Raw genomic sequence first — 17,144 nt, forward strand, 5'->3', positions numbered from 1 at the left:
GCCATCTCCAGAATCAATTATTTCATCTATTAGAGAGGTGCAAAAATGGGGATTTTTTTCTTTCTTTTTTTCTGCATTTATAGATTCTTCTGCACAACATAATCTCCTTTATGGGCTTCTCAGTCACCCAGAAATTCAGTTCATACAGGAAATATAGGGAATCCCAATGTTTCTTATAATTACAAATCAATGTTCAGAGCATGGAACTGGTTCACGGTCCACAGGGAAAATAGGTTTCTGTCTTTCCTTCGAGAGCTGTAACACTGAGCCACCCAGAGACCTCAGCAACAGGTCCTGCTCTCAACAGGAACGAATCCTTCTCAGCCTGTGCTGGCTGAGATTAAATCTCAAAATCCAAGAATCACGATCACCAGGGCCCCATAGCACAGCGACTCAGTACGTGTGACAGCAGAGGGCTTGCCACATCCACTCTGTCCTTCGCACAACCCTGGAAATTAGGGCATTCACATCTCACGTGACAGACGAGAGACAAACCGCGTTATCTGAGGAACCACAGCCCGTAAGTGTAGATGGGGAACGGCAATTCATCTTCTGACTGTATCGTAAGAGCCACCGCCCACTTTCGCAGTAAGACGAAAGCGGTTAACACTGATTCCAAGTGAAGAAGGAGGCAGCCGTCCGCCCTCGCAGGGGCCTTACCTGGCCGTTGGACCTGTCTCCCCCCATACACCAGGGTGGCCCCCTCCTCGGCTCCAGTTTCACAGTAGTGCAGCAGCTTCTCCAGGTGGGCCTTGTGATTCTGGGGCCCATGGTCAGTAGATCTGTCAAGCGGATCACCGATTTTCATCTTTTTTATTTCTTCCACCTGTGGGTCACCCGGCCCGAAAACACAATGCACAGTTAATACTGACAATGGACACCCTGACTTCGCTGCACCCAGGGGTGGTACTAAGCCATGTGCAGATGTGTCCCCACTGAGACTCACAGCAGCATGGAGGCAGGAATGTTTTCCACCTTACAGAAGATGTAACGGGCCCAGAGAGGCCCAGTGACTTGCTCAGGGGCACAGAACGAGGTAGACAGCACAAGCAGGGCGGTGGGACCACTGCTCCTTCATTCACCTGAACGTGGGCAACCCCAGAGCCAGCCCTGCCCTCCACTTCCTCAGAGACCCAGAGATTTCGGAGCGCCAGGCCAGAGAATGTGCACGTTAGATACGATGGCTGCACCTACAATGACCTTTCCCCCTGGAAATCCATTAAGGGTTTCATAATGAACTGAGTTCTTCATAATTCAAAATCCACAAATGCTTCCTACACAGGGACTGCATGTCATACATGTGACCAGAGTGAGTTCTGGGAGTGTCATGAGCATGTGAAACCCTCAACGTGACTCGGAACAGTCAATCATATCCAGAGAGATCCAATGAGAGGTGCCCTAGGTGGGCGCACGTCTTAAATCCAAAAGGCTGACTTAATTCCTTCCCGATCTCCCCGCACCCAGTAGCACCCTCTTCCCAGCCACCCCGAGTGCACGTTCCCCGTTACCCTCCATGAATGCACTCCTTTTTCTTTTATCATTGGGTATGTATCTGAAGTTCTCTGCTCATTTACACAGGATCTGGACTCTCTCCCTCATCATGCACTGTGTGCACTATACCAGAGCCACTACAGATGCAGTGTTTTGGAAGCCTGAAGGTTTTTTTCCTTTTGTCAGACTGAGAATTGAACCTAGGGGTTTTCACATTGAGCTACATCCCCAGCCTCTTTTTTTTTTTTTTTTTTCCTTTTGAGACAGGTCTTGCTAAGTCGTTCAGGAGGCTGGCTGAAACCTGTGATCCTCCTGACTCAGCTTCCCACACTGCTAGAATTACAGGTGTGTGCCACCATACCTAGCTGAAAGCCCAGGTTCTTGAAAGTTCAAGGTCTCAGCTACTTTGTTCTAATAGAGTGTAAGCTCCACATTAAAGTTATCCTGAACATTAATCCACAAAAGTAGCCAACTGCTACTGTAGAATTTTCGTTAATGCAGCAAACATATGCTCTACATGGCAAAAGCATTTCTAAAATGGCCACTTTATTTTGTTTTCCCTCCTCAAATGTGGTAGACTGCTCCTGTTAACGTCTCCTGGCAGGCCACACCAAGAACTTGCTAGAATGCTCTGATGAACTACAGTCTTTATTCAACAGCAATCACCGCTGACTCCTCCTTGAGACTGCTTCCTGTCTGTCTAGTTTCCTGATGCTAAAGAGGCCGTGGATTAGGGCAAGGCCAATCGGCTGAGCAAGTGGGTGTGGCCTGCCAACCAGACATTCCAGACCCAGTTCCCAGCCCTGCCCTGAGACCAATCAGAAAGCGGCTTTTTCGATTCTCCTATTTTCAAATCACACAAGTTTTGGCAGGACAACCTGGATCTGATGTCGGCCTGAAGAATGAAGGACACCAGACGGCCACCATTACCCTCGTGGCCACCATGAGCTCTCTGCGGCCTGCTCTCACTCTGCACAGCACACTTCTTTTTGACCTTTGCTAAATGCAAAGCCTCACTGCCTCTTCTACGTGTCTGGCCCAGTTCTGGAAGAGGCTGTGGAACTCTGGAACCGGTAAGCGTAAATTCACTTCTAAGGAGAAATACGGGGAGCGGCCACGCCCTGCAAGGCCTGAGCTTGTGCTCAGCCCGGCATGGTCTCTCAGTGCCCAGCGGAGCCCCGAGCGGCAAGGACACCACATCTGCTCTGTCCTTTGTGTTCCTGCAGCCCGCACAGCACAGCGAGCGGCACTAAGTAAAGGCTCCAGAAACCGCTATTGAGTGAATACCGTTGTGTGCGCGTGCTGGGTGTTTGTTGATGGGCTGCACCACCTGGAGGTCTCTACCTCAGCAGGTGAGACTTTGCCACAGTGGCGCTGACTGTGGAAGCCCAGAGTGTGGTGCTGCAGGGGGGATTTTGTGAGACGCAAACAAAATGACACTGAGATGTCACACAGGTGCCCACTGGACCACGTGCCATCTGCCATTCTGCAGCTGCCTTGTTCCCCACCTTCCTCCCCAGGAAGAAGGAAAACCTTGGCCTGGAACAGGTGTAAAAAATAAGGGAGGGTTCCTCCTCCCTCCCTCCCTTCCTGTCTCCCTCAGGGAGACTGAGCCCAGGTCCCTATGTGCGTGAAGCAACGCCCCCTGGCAGCACTGGTTTTTCAAAAAGCCATAATGTTACCATTCTGAAGAATTCAAAAGTAAAGCTAGGAGCGCTTTCCGGAGCCTCACCACTCTTGTGACGAACTCATCGTGCACGGCCTCCTCCACAAACAGCCGCCCAGCGGCGATGCAGTTCTCTCCCTTGTTGAAGAAGACAGCACCCATGGCCTGGCATGGGAGGGAAGACGGTGCTGAGCCGGGCCAGGGGCCAGGATTGCCGTGAAATCACACACACAGAGAGTGTGTCACGCGCAGGACAGCAGACCACGTGGGGCCGTCACAGGGCCCTTGGTCTTGCAGTGACGAGCACTGCTGGGAGACTCAGCTTCGATGTGGCCTGCCGGGGTCCATTTGCTTAAAAAAAGTGCGTGACCACAAGGATAGACTGAGGATGCTGCAAGGAAATCAGGTTAATTCTGTAAATTTAAACGGAATGGACAGGTGTGGTGTCGCGTGACTGCGACTCCAGCGCTCACGAGGCTGAAGCAGGAGCACTGCCATGAGTTGGGGGCCACCCTGGGCTGCACAGCAAGACCCTGTCTCCAAAACATAAAAATAAAAATGAATGTAATATGTGCACGTTGTATTTCTTTAAATATCTCTGCAACATAGCCAGGTGTGGCGGCACACACCTGCAATCCCGGTACTTGGGAGGCCGAGGCAGGAGGACTGCCATGATTTCAAGTCCAGCCTGAACTATATGCAAGACCCTGTCTAAAATAAACAAACAAACAAAACTTCTACATTGATTCATATAAATCACAAATGTATAGAAAGCCTCCCTTCCCCCTCTAAATGGAAATCCATTTTTAAATGTTATCAAAATCTTTGAAATGAAGGCAGTCAAAAAATGACAGGCTATGAAGACTTTAGAATGTTGGCATCTTTCTTTTCAAAATCCAATCACTAATTTACTCCCACGTAACCTCAAAATGGATAAAAAGTACAAGAGATGCTTTGAAATGACACGCATTTCCCATACACGCCAGCCGTTCTGAGGCGGGGACCCTGTGTGTTCTCCCACACAGTCCAACTGGCCAACGCCAGCCTCGCTGGTTCAGTGTTGAAGCAAGGCAAAGAATGCTTCTCTGCGGTCACAACCCTGCTATCCTCTGTGCGCCTACAGTGACTCACCCTTGGCAGTTTCGGGTCATTCTGTTTATTCATGTTATGGAATCAACAGTGTCGATCTCTTGCTTTTCCCACTCGTTTCTCCAAGAGACTCTGGAAGGGCTCTGGGAGTCCAGGGGAGCCCTGACCATGATGTCAGTGTGGATCCTCCAGCCTTTGTCCGCCACTGACACCTCCCAACAGCCACCTGTGGCCCCTGGCCCCGGAGGGAGGAGTGCTTGGGTCTGCAGGGCCCAGGACATTCCATCTTCCTGGGGCCTTGCACAGTGGGGTGTGCAGTGTACTGTGTTCAGCCACAGCTGGGGATGGTGACCGAGATGTGCTCACTGCGGTAAGCTGGGACACTGCACTCCCTCGCTGAGATTCCCGGGGGCCCAGCACAGCCCAAGGTCTCCCTGGCTCAGTGTGCACCTGGTCTCAGAGATGAGGAATGAACACTGACCCAAAATGTCTTTGAATTTAATGTAAATAAATTTTTAGAGTTTAAGACAAACAGGTGTTGCAAAAACATAGATATTCCAAGCCAGGCATGGCGGTACACGCCTGTAATCCCAGCTCTCAAAGAGTGCCAGGAGTTTGAGGCCAGCCTAGGCTTCATAGCAAGACCCTGCCTCAAAACACCAGAACAAAACAAAAATAGGAGTTCCTACACACCCGCTATTCAGCTTCCTCTGTAATATAGAACCACACTGTTAAAACCAAAGAAGTGATGTAGCCAATTACTTTTTTTTTTTTTAATGAGATGGAATCTCACTATGCTGCCCAGGCCAGCCCAAGTGATCCTCCTGCCTCAGCCTCCAAGTGCTAGGACTATAGGCATGTGCCCTTGTGCCTGGCTGCCAATTCTTTTTTTGTTGTTTAAGCAGGGATACTTGTTTTTGTCTAACAATGCTCTTGTCAGAGCTCGATTTGTAAAGCAGACAAAAGCAGGCCGAAAGGTAAGATGTTAGGAGAGAAGCCAGAAGCACCACTGGATTATCTTCTGAACTTCTTGATATGACTTATATCTTATTTTAAAAATACTTCATTTGGAGGGATTATAAAAATATTTTTTAAATTAAGTGCTCAGTAAAAAAGGATGTCCAGTCATGGGATTTCCTTTTAAGACGACCAATAAAGAGGGAGGTGGACGGGACTGCCGGGGGGACACTGGGACCAGTGCCGGGCCTGTGACCTGCGCTCACCATTCGCACGGCCTTGTCGAGCTCACAGTCGCTGAATATGAGCAGCGGGGACTTGCCGCCCAGCTCCAGGGAGACTTTCTTCAGGTTGCTCACAGCGCAGCTGGAGGGAAATACACCAGAAGTGAGCAGTTACCACCCCCAGTGCCCCTACCCGGCAAAGCAAACATAACTGAGCCCTGGAAACATCTAGGAACACACCAGGGAAAAAAACCTGCCCGGCAGAGTGGTGATTTCTGCTGCAGTTAGACAGTGAGAGCCTGGGATTCACTGTGCTTCTGTGTGTGCTTTATGTACAGCACACATTTTCCATAAGACACAGGTTTTTCTTAATTCTGGACTCAAACAATTAGTGATGCCTCCAGGCGAACTGCAGTTCTTTAGGAATTTGGGCTCCGTAAGGCCTGGCAGGGAAGTCCAGTCTTTAGCCAGGCACTAGAACACCAGAGGGTGGGATGGCGATTTTTAGAAACATGTTGTTAACGTGCTCAGAAATGCAGACAGAAGGAAAAAAAAAAAAATCGCAAAATTGCACTCCAAGGCTCCATGACCACTGCGCTCACCACCTTGATACCCTTATTTCTGGTCTGCATCCTACCACAGCTTTTACCTTAACATAGGTGGGATCACCCAACACAGACAATTTCACACCTATTTTTCTCTCAATTTATCACTTGAAAAACAATTTTCATTGTTATTAAACATTTTTCATGAATGTGACCATGGTGTTCTATTATGCTGATATACTTTAATGTCTTATTTTGGAAACTTAAAATATTAGCAACATTGAAAAAAACTAATATTACTGAATTTTGAAGATTCTTTTATTTTGCTTTTCTTTTTTGAGATAAGGTCTTTCTATGTAGCCCAGGATGACCTTGAACTTGCAGCAATCCTCCTGCCTCAGCCTTCTGAGTGCTGAGATTACAGGCATGTACCACTGTCCCCAGCTTCAGAATTCATTTTATAAATAATCCAGATTTGTCACATATAGTGTAGAAATTATTTCAGTGTCTGATTTATGCTCTGAAAACAATGTGGGCTGCATCTTCGGCACACAACAATTTTTGTGTTGGATTTCGAAAGCTACCAGTAGGGGACAGGATTTCAGTATATAGCCCTGGTTTTATTAACAGTGTTCTTTCAACCTTTGGAAAGCTTTTTATTATATTCAAGTACTTTAACAGCCAGCAGCAAGAAGTACATTTCTCTTCTACAACTGATGTGGCTTTTCTGACCCCAAAAGTGCTGTTTAAACAAAAGCAGAAAAGTGATGAATGGGGTCTGCAGCAAACTGACCCAGTGAAACCAGTACCTTTTCATGATCTGTTTGCCAATTGAAGTGGAACCCGTGAACCCGAGTTTTCGGACATCAGGATGCTCAGAAAGGCGCTGTCCTGCCACGCCCCCTGCAGGATGTAGGTCAAACAGGAAGGAAACTATGGCTCAGGTCCATCGGTGAGGATGGTTTGAATCCAGATGTCTAAGCTTTCATTTTAATCTGTTTTGCATTTTCTGTGTTAATCACAGACTGATGAAATTTAAATAACATCCTGTGTGCAGCTGCCGGCCGCACCCCAACACTGATGAGTTAGCCTGGGCGTGGCCCACAGCAGTCACTGAAAATCCAGATGGACCCAGGGTAGTCACGGGGACCCCAGGGTAACCACGGGGTTGCATAGCCTCTACCCACCCTCCCATGCTCTGAGTTCTGTGCCCACAGCCGCAACAGTGCCCCTTGCTAAGCAGTGTTCAGTTTCACCCTAGCCATAGTTTAGGCAAAGGCTCCAGCAGGAAGACAGCCACTCACATACCCACACCATCCCTGGGTGCAGCCCAGGTGCTGCTCTGTAGGCTCACCTGAGCCAGGGAGGATGTTGATCACCCCCTTTGGGAAGCCTGCCCGCGCGGACAGCTCGGCGAACTTCAGAGCTGTCAGGGGTGTGACCTGCCAGATCAGACACGGTTACGTTCCTCACACTCTGGCCCCTTCACACCAGCACCCAGTTTCCCGAGGCTGTGTGAGAGCTTGCTTCATTGTTTTACACTGTTTCTTCTTTATTGTTACATAATTTCAAACACAAGTTCAAGAACTTTTTATATCCTTCACTCTGATCGCTCAGGATGAAGATCAGGATTAACTTTGTCTATTTTCTTTTCCATCTCTGTGTCTATCTCTCATCTACTTATCACCTAGATTTGTCATCTATCTATCACCTGTCCATCATCTATTCCTTTGCACTGTAAGATATGTAGTATACATGGTTTGCCTCTAAATATTTCTATATGCATTTCCTAAAATCAAGACATTCTTCTACATAGCCACAGTACACTTTTCAAAACCAGGAAAGGAACCACCAATGGAATCATTAATTTCACACTTTGGTTCAAGTTCACCACTTGTTCTGATGTGTTCTATTGCAAAAGCAAAGCCGCCCTTATGCACTGCATTGTTGTGCCCACAGTCCCAGCCCACCAGGGAGAGCTTCTGAGTTTTCTTTTAGCCCACTGCACTGACCCTTTGAGAGAACACAGGCCACTTAGTTCATGCAGTGTCCCCGGCCCGAATTTGTCTGACACTTCCTCACAATTAGATTCAGAGTATGCACTTTTGGTAAGAATTCCCACCAAACCGTTGCCATCACCTCTGATCATTTGGATGTGGTCTACTTTTTTTTTTTTTTTTTTTTTTTTTTACACGGGCTGTCCCAGGGATCGAACTCAGGTCCTTGCGCTTGCAAGGCAGGCGGCAGAACCACTGAGCTAAATCCCTGGTGCCTCTGATCCTTTGGGAAAGACGGTCTGCCAGTCTCACTGCATGTCACGGTCTTATCCTTTGTAACAGTAATATTTTGTCAGGTGACACGCCTCAAACTGAACCCACTTATTTTAGTGTCCACTGGTGGCTTCTGCCTGAATCATACGATGGTGACAGGTGCCACATGGTGATTTCTAGTCCCACCGTTCCTCCTACTTAGACTATGCTTAGACTGTCTGCCATCCCACAGTCAGACCTTTCACCCCCCACCCCCCACCTCTTAGCACTGACCTCATGCTGATGCTCCTGCCTTGGCCTCTGAGTGCTGGGTTACAGACACCCAGCACACAATCTAGTTGCTGTTTAACACGGCACTGTTTACAAATGTGCCTCTCTGCTCCTGAGTGTGTACAAGGGGCACGTGGGATTGCACTGGCCCCAGGCTTACCTGCGCCGGCTTAAGCACCAAGGTATTGCCTGCAGCCAGGCATGCGGCGCTCTTCCAGGCCAGCATCATGAGTGGGTAGTTCCAGGGGATGATGATGGCACAGACACTGTGGGAGACGTGGCATCCTCAGTGGCTCAAAGCAGCACAACTCACAGGTCCCCACAGCTCCGCCCACCTTACCCGATGGGCTCCTTCTTGGTGAAGGTGAGGTTGCGGTTCGGACGAGCCTGGTTGATGGGAATCGTAGACCCCTAAAGAATAAAAATGGTCGAGCATACTGGCTAATAAAACAGTCTTCAGTAAATGCAAAAAGAAATATCAGAATTTTACCACACATGTCATGAGATCAAAGTGCAATGGCAGCAGAAATCAATGGCAAAGGAAGCCACAGAAATGATGCAAACACGTGGAGATTAAACATCACACTCCTGAATGGTCAGGAGTCACAGAAGAGACTAAGGAAGGAATGAGACAGTTCCTAGAACTCCATGATAATGCCGGTACAGCACAGCAGATCGTATGGGACACAATGAATGTATTCCTGCAAGGGAAGTTCAGAGCTGTGAATGTCCACATGAGGAAAACAAAGTGAGTTCAAATAAATAACCTAAGGACGCACCTCAAGGTCTTAGAAAAACAGGAACAATCTCAATCCAGATCTGGTGAAGAAGGAATAGCATCAACAAAAATTAAATACTTAAGAAAGTAAAAGACCTCTACAGTGAAAAGGAAATTGAAGAAGACACAGATGGGCTCCTGCATAGGCAGAATCTATATAATAGAAATGGGCACACTTCTAAAACTGGTTTTAGATTTAATCTAATTCCAATCAAAATGCCAGCAGCGTTTCTCAGATCTATAGAAAACAAGTGTAAAATTTCATATGGACTCAGAAGATACCCAGAATAGCAAAAGCAATCCTGGGCAACAAGAGCAGAGCAGGAGGCATCACAATCCCAGATTTGAAGTTATACTACAAAGCCACTATGATTAAAACAGCATGCTGCTGGCACAAAGACAGGCACGTGGATTGAGGGAACAGAATGGAAGAAGCAGAAACAAGCACAGGCAATACGGCTATTTAATCTTTGACAAAGGGGCCAAGAACACACACTGGAAGAAAGACAGCCGCTTTAATAAGTGGGGCTGGGAAAACGGGATAGCCACATACAGAAGATTGAGTCTAGATCCGTACCTCTCACCACGTACTAAACTAAAATAAAAATGGATCAAAGATCTCAATGTTAAGATAAAAGCACTTAATCTGCCGGAAGATACAATAAGTAAAATTCTTCAAGAAATAAGTGTAGTCAAGGATTTTCCGAGAGGAACTCCAATGGTACAAGAAATGATACCAAGAATCATCAAATTTAAAAGCGTCTGCCCAGAAAAAGGAACATCCAACAGAACGGAGAGAGAGCCTAGAAAGTAGGAAAAAAATGTTGCCAACTGCTCTTGGGACAGAGGATTTACATCTAGAGTATATAAAGAACTCAAAAAAAATTAGATTTCCCAAAATAAAAGACCCAATTTAAAAAAAGGGCAAGTAAAACAAGTAGACATCCCCAGTAGAATTACAAAGGCCAATAAATACACGAAGAAATGTTCAGCCTTGCTGGCCACCAGAGAAACGCAAATTAAAACAAGACTGAGATCCCATCTTACTCCAGGAAGAGTGGCCATCATCAGGAAATCAAATAGCAACAGGTGCTGGTGAGGCCTCAGGGAAAATGGAACCCTTCTACATTGTTGGTGGGAGTGTGAACTCATGCGGCCACTATGGGAATCGGTACGCAGACTCCTCAAAAACTAAAACTAGAGATTTCATCTGACCCAGCTGCTCCCTTCTAGGAATCTTCCCGAAAGAGTTCAAGACCTCAGATGACAGCGATCCCTGCACACCCGTGTTTCTAGCAGCATAACTCACAACAGCTAAATGTTGGAGATGGCCTGGCGCACCCATCAGAAATGTGAGAGAATGAACTTTGTTCTTCACAAGTGAACCAGTCTCGGGTACTCTCGTCTGCAGTAGGAGGCAGACCAGGACCACCGTGACACGTAGGTGAGGGACCGACACAGACTGTGGGTCTGGCTGTGACAGACCAGCTGTGCTCACCTGGATTTTGTCACACCAGCCAGCAAAGTATCTGAAAGTCTGCACGGACATCCCAACGTGAGTCTTCAGTGCCAGGGTGTAGACGGCCCCTGAGTCCAGGGCTTCGATGGTGGCCAGCTCCTCTTGGTTCTCTTCCAGGAGGTCTGCCAGTCTGCATGGCCGAGAAAGAAATTCATTCAGCAAACACGGACAGGGCCGGTCATGCGCATAATCCCAAACTCAGAGCAGATCACGGTCACGACGGCCTCCGCCTTGGGGGTGGCCCGGCGGGGAAGATGGCGATTCAACCGATTTCATAAGTGAATGGCCTCAGGAGTTCCGAGGGAAGGCACAGGGCGCCGGACGCAGGCAGAACTCGCTCATGTACTCGTAAGACAGAGCTGGGACTGAGCCACAGGGACCAACGGTAGGGGCAGTGGGAACGTGGGTAGTTCTTGAACACACAGAAACCCCAGCCTTGAGGAGTGTGGACACTTGTGGACCTCTGGATGGTACAGGAATGTTTTCATTGTTATGAGATGGGGTCTCACGATGCAACGCCAGCTGGCCTGGAACGCACAGTAACTCTCCTGCTTCCGCCTCCCAAATGCTAGCATCATGCATGTGCGCCACCATGCCTGGCTGGTATAGAACTATTTTCAAAGCTAACTGAAAAGGACAAGATAGAAATATAGGGTGGGCACGACGAATACACAACGGAGTCCAGTTTGGTACCCGTTTCCTTGGGAAGGTAAGTGCGGGTGTGTGGGGTGACTCTGAAACCGTCCAAATCCACCTGGGGGACCTCCCTGACTGGTCCTTCTGTGGCTGCTTCAGCTCCTTACAGCCAGGCTTGAACCCCTGCCCCAGTGTTTCTGGCCGACCGTGGACGCGGAATTCCCTGGCCCCCTCCCGGGGCGGGGCTACGCCTCAGGTCGCTGTGTCTCCTTCCCTTGGGGTGTCCTGCTCCTCCACCTGCGCCCCTGAGGCAACACTGACTGACCCAGGCGACAGTCTAGAAGCCAGGCCGCCCGGGCGCGTCGTACGACACGGGTGACAGAGCCATGCTGTGGTACAGGCATGCACAAGAAGGTCACCAGGGATTTCGAAAATCCCGTAGCCAGTTTCCATGACAGATTGGCTTTTCTGGAAGACGCACCTGTACATCAGCCGTCCCCTCTCTCTGGCGTTCATCCTTCCCCATTCGCCGTTTTCAAAGGCTTCCTTCGCGGCCGCTACTGCTTTATCGACATCGGCCAAAGAAGCATAGGCTACTTTGCATATGGTCTATTTTGAGGTAAGAAAAACAGGTCAGGTACGGGGCAAATTCTTTCAAGTCTTAAGATTAACATATTAATAGAAACAGATTTGGGTTTTCAATTTTTTTTAGATAGGGTCTCACTATGTAGCCCAGGCTGGTCTCTTAACTTTCAGCAATCTTCCTGCCTCAGCCTCCTGAGTACTGAGATGACAGGCGGGCACCACCACAGCTAGCTAGGAAAAAGTATAAAATTCCAAGAATTTTAGGATAGAAAAGTAATGTAGTAAAGAAGAAGAAAGGACGTGAAGACGGATGTAAGCGACCTGGAACCTGGCACTCGTCTGGCCACGCGCCCTGTGGAGAAGCATCCTGCACCTTGGGGAGGCTGAGTTCTCAGCCAGACTATCCCAGGCTGCAGATGTTGTTCCACCCAGAGCGGTGTGAGGGGACCTGACCTGCACCCCGTGGCTGTCTGTCTAGCTCACGCGACACCGCGGTGATGGAGGCAGGACGGCGGCAGCAGCAGCAGCAGCAGCAGCAGCAGCGCTAGGCTGCCAGTGAGGACGCAGCGCAGGGAACAACTGAGAACCTGCCCACCACGCCGCACTCACAGAGCCGTCGGCTGGGTTCACCGTGTCGTACGTCCTCCCATCCTCCGCATCCACGAACTCCCCGGCGATGAAGCACTGGTGCGGCATCCTCAGTGTCCTGTCGTTGGCCTCCCTGGACACCTGAGGACAGAAGGCTCCTGTGGGGCCCGTGGACTCCTGGGCTCGTCAGCCAGGTACCAGCAGCAATCACGAGAAGAGAAGTTGGGCCCGCGGATTCGCGCCTAGGCGAGCTCAGGGCCTCAGATGCCCAGGCCCACTGAGGCCCGAGGCTGAGGTCCCCAGGACTGTGCCCTGGGCTCTTGGCGGACAGCCCAGCTGCGAAGGTACAAGTCTCCTTGACACTGAGACGCTGCCATCTAGTGGCAGCATCTGTGAAGCGCAGCCTTGCTTTCTCTTAAACCCCGGAAAACGCCTTTGCCAGGGCGGCTTTTCCTAGTTCCTTCCCCACTCGCTTTCTCTGTGTCCCAGTGTTGTGCAATCTGTATGCTGCCACTGGCCTGCAAGTGGATTAAAGTTACTCGGCTGCCTTCTGTGAAGCTCAGTTTCTTCAACAATAAAATGGGAACGATAATACCTGCTTTATATAGCAAATATAGCCTTCCAAAAAAAAAAGGGAGAAATTAAAGCATTCCCAAGAGACAAAAAAGAGAAAAGAAAAATGGAGAAACGCGTTGCTGTTCCAAGGAGCCCTTCAGGCTGAAATGACAGCACGTGAGCTAGGAGCTTCAACCCACACAGAAAAATAAAAAGCACTGGTCAAAGTAATCACACAGGTAGGTTTAGCCATCAGTATAAATATATTTTTGTTTTTCTTTCGCTCGGCTATGAAAGACCATTGTATAAAGCAGTAATTTTCATACTGTGTTAGTGGACAGAGTGCACAAAAGGAACGTGTGTGACAGGAACAGCACAGCAGAGGAGGTGTGGGACAGGTAAATCATAGCATGTTTTCTCTTCTGCTGACATTAACCTGAAAACCTTGTTTTCAGTGAAAATGTCAATCCTCAGGGCGACCACCTAAAAAAGAAAAGAAATAGGAAAAGAAACAATGAGGGATGAAAATGCCCTCCTAGGCAGTGTGTGTCTAAACAGAACAGCGAAGTGGACAAGGGAGAGGGCGCAGAGAAGACATCAGATGAGGCACAGAAAGGGTGGAGGCAGACAAAGCAGGCTCCGTCCGATGGAAACCTGCTGCTGTTGAAGGACATTACCGAGAAAGGGAAGAGAAAGTCAACAGAGCGAGAGAAAATGTCCTCAGGTCTGTGCTGCCCAGGGTCTACCATCCGGGATGTACAAAGGACTCTCACAGCCCAGCAGCAGAGTCAGCCCGATCTACAAAAGGACAGACATAACGCACAGAAAGGGCCGGCTCAGGGAAGGAGGCCTGTGTGTGCCAGTCACAGGGAGCACAAGGAGAACCACCGTGACCTGCAACTTCCCAGGACAGCTGGAGGAGAGAGACGACACAGCCCGCACAGGCGGGGTGAAGGAGGGCGGGGCAGTGTATCAAAGCATGGGCAAACAGGTGGGCAACTCCTCTGGAAGGGAAATTCAGAATTACCATGCGACTCATTGGTGATCTACTCAAGAAAACTGAAAACATACATTCAAGCAAAGACTTATACATGCATTTTATGGCAGCGTTTTCCTAACAGCCAAAAAGAAGAAATGACCCAGATGCACATCAACTGAAAAACAGACAAACTAGTACATCCACGTGATGGAATATTACTTGCCCAGGGAAAATAAAGTAATTAAACATGCTACAGTGTAAATAAACCCTGAACACATTGTGCTAAATGAAAAAAGCCTGACACAAAGGTCACACACCATATGGTTCTATTTCTGGGAAATATCTAAAAGGGTAAACTCACAGAAAAGTGATGAGTGGTTTCTATAGAACGGGGTAGAAGATGGGGGGCGTGGAATGATCACCAGTGGGTGCAGGCTTTCTCTATGGGCTGATGTGAAAGTTCCAAAATGAGTGGTGAAGGGCTGGGGATTTAGCTCAGTGGTGCCAAATTCAATCCCCGGTGCCCCCCACAAAAGGCAAGAATCACAATGAGTGGTGATGGCTGCACCACTCCAAGTGTTGTAAAGCCACTGAAGCATACACTTTCAATGGGTGGATTTTACGGTACCTGATCAGCTCACTACATAGCCCAGGCTGGCCTTGAACCTACTGTATAGCCTCCACTGGCCTGAAACGCACAGCAATACTCCTGCCTCAGCCTCCTCAGTGCTGAGTGCTGAGCACCACCACACTTCACTAACAGCTATCTATAAAGGGTTATGGATGTAAAGCAAATGGACAAAAGACACCAGCACTTCACGGTGCACAGATCTCGAGGAGTCAGAGACGGAAAAACAAGCAGAAGCTCACATAGTCCACGACCAGCTCAGCCGCCTGGTCCTCTCCTCTCAGCTTCCTCACCACCTTCTGCACGAAGTCTCCAAATGTGGTGGCCAGGTAGACGTCTTCGTTCTGGAGCTGGAGGCCACCGCACTTCTGTCTGATCTCTTCCACCAGCCTTCAGGGAGGAAGAGTTCGAGTTACTGTCCTTTCTCGGGGGCTCTCAGGGGACCCTGCTGCCAGCACCTATGGGGTTCATGCCAGTTTGTGTCCCAGGACATCAGGTCCCTGACAGCCATAACTGAGTCTGATAAGGTGGGGGCAAGGACACTCAAAACCTGTCTTGAAGGACACTGGGTTATTCTTTTAAAAAGCGAGGCACGACTAAAACTGCAAGCAAGATAGCAAGGGGCACATAAAGTCAGCCTCTTTGCTTTCCAGGGAACACAGGGAGTGAGAATGAAAGCAGCTGCCCGCCACACCTACAGTGAGAAGGGACCATCACGGAGGATTTTCTCCATCTGCACAAGGACAAGAGACACCGTGCGTGCAATGCACACCAGGAGGCACTCACTAGAGCCACGCTGCAGGTAGTGCAAGTCCTGAAGTCCCTCCCAATGCTGTGATTTCCACAGCCACTGTGCCAAGTCAGCGGTCACCTTGAATGCTGGTGCTACACCGCGGACACCAGGAAGCCCCAGAAGAGTGAGTGGTCCACGTATTCTTCAAAAGTCGAGGTTTGGTAACCAAGACAATGACACCCAATGGTGTTATCAAGACAACAGCATCAGATGGTGCTGGCAGGTCACTTGGCAGGAAGCAAGGAATTTGGGAAGTTAACTTTTTTCTTTTTTTTTTGTTGTTTTTTTGAGGCAGGGTCTTGCTATGTAGTTCAGGCTGGCCTTGAACTCACTGTGAGCCCAGGCTGGCCTCAAACTCTCAGGGATCCACCTGCCTCAGCCTCCTGAGTGCTGGGACTACAGGTATTTGCTACCATGGCCGGCTAAGAAATCTATAACTCGAGGAACCAGAAAACCTGCTTCTTGATAATACTATGTAATTGAAATCATGATTTTTCGGTTCTTAGAGTAAAATTCCCAGGAATAATAGGACTTTAGTTTGTAACCGTATGTTCACTCCCCAAACTGTCTTGATATGTAGTAAGTGTTTAATAAATATTGTGAACTAAACCTGTGAATGAAAGGATCAGCAGGGTGTTCAGGAGATGGCTCAGTGGTGAGCTGGGTCATGGCAAGGGAAGGGTCATTCTTAGCTTGTGTACTTAGTGAATGGCCACAGTATGGCCTGGAATCAAAAGCCCTCAAGCTTCAGGGTTAGTTTCCAGGGATCTTCTAGCCCAGAAAAGTCATTATCTGAAGGAAAAAAAACAAAAAAACATAAAAACACTTCTGCAAGGCCCTGCACCTTTAGGGTCCTGCACTCATGTAGCCAGAGGTGATACGGGTTACTGGGCCTGACTCTGCCCAGGGCCCTTTCCTCCTGCTGCAGACCTCGTGGGGAAAGGCTCACCTCAAGGTGAGGACGCCTACTTTGCAGGTGGCCTTATAACTTGATCTGTCTTACTGGGTAGCTGGGAGGAACGGAGAGAACAGACTGGGAGGCCAGGCTGTGTAATTCCCCCTTAGCGTTCTGGCTTGCAGCGTCTCCATTCCGAGGTCACATTGGAGGGAAAATCACCTACTAGATGGAAAGACAACTTTCTAAGAGTGCCAAACGTGGAGGTTTACGGCCTCGGTCTAAAGGAGCCTGGAAACTGCTGTGGTTCGGAACCTGGGAGAAGCAGGAGATACTGTAACCGTGCCTGGCCGTGGGTCAACTTGCAGGGAAGACAGGCAGGGCCGAGGGACCCTGTGTGCAGAGCAGAGGGTGCGGGCCGGTTCGCTATCCGAGTCCAGGAGCGCGTGGTCCTGCTCACCTCGCCACATCCATCGAGCTCGCCCCAGATCTGAAGAAGTCCGTGGAGGCTTCGATGGCTCGGACATTGCTCAGAATTCCAGCCCAGATGGCCTGCGTGGAGGGACAGCGCACGTGAGCCGGCGCCGGCAAACCTGCGAGTGGCTGATTTCCCTGCGTCGTCCGGCACGGTCGGCCACGCCCCGTGACATGAGTGGGGTGCCGGGAACCCCCGCCT

The 17,144-nt window shown here is 49.2% G+C and overlaps 1 protein-coding gene across 2 annotated transcripts in view; it reads right to left on the reverse strand.

Annotated features, from left to right (window-relative positions):
• Positions 1–17,144, reverse strand: part of Aldh1l2 (aldehyde dehydrogenase 1 family member L2) — a 36,157-nt gene that overhangs the window by 5,212 nt on the left and 13,801 nt on the right. Inside the window, exons 8-19 of one of the 2 annotated variants that reach the window (XM_010631321.3) lie at positions 16,929–17,020; positions 15,023–15,170; positions 12,640–12,759; positions 11,927–12,054; positions 10,789–10,939; positions 8,853–8,923; positions 8,673–8,778; positions 7,327–7,414; positions 6,782–6,875; positions 5,470–5,569; positions 3,224–3,322; positions 661–826 (exon numbers count right to left, since the gene is read on the reverse strand). In XM_010631321.3, coding sequence (XP_010629623.1) covers positions 661–826; positions 3,224–3,322; positions 5,470–5,569; positions 6,782–6,875; positions 7,327–7,414; positions 8,673–8,778; positions 8,853–8,923; positions 10,789–10,939; positions 11,927–12,054; positions 12,640–12,759; positions 15,023–15,170; positions 16,929–17,020 — 1,363 coding nt within the window. The remainder of the gene's footprint in view (positions 1–660; positions 827–3,223; positions 3,323–5,469; positions 5,570–6,781; positions 6,876–7,326; positions 7,415–8,672; positions 8,779–8,852; positions 8,924–10,788; positions 10,940–11,926; positions 12,055–12,639; positions 12,760–15,022; positions 15,171–16,928; positions 17,021–17,144) is intronic. The other variant, XM_033763872.1, reaches the window with a different exon arrangement.

This window comes from Fukomys damarensis, unplaced genomic scaffold, assembly GCF_012274545.1.
Source record: "Fukomys damarensis isolate Sample0158 unplaced genomic scaffold, DMR_v1.0_HiC HiC_scaffold_15, whole genome shotgun sequence".
In the NCBI taxonomy this organism is placed as follows: Eukaryota; Metazoa; Chordata; class Mammalia; order Rodentia; family Bathyergidae; genus Fukomys; species Fukomys damarensis.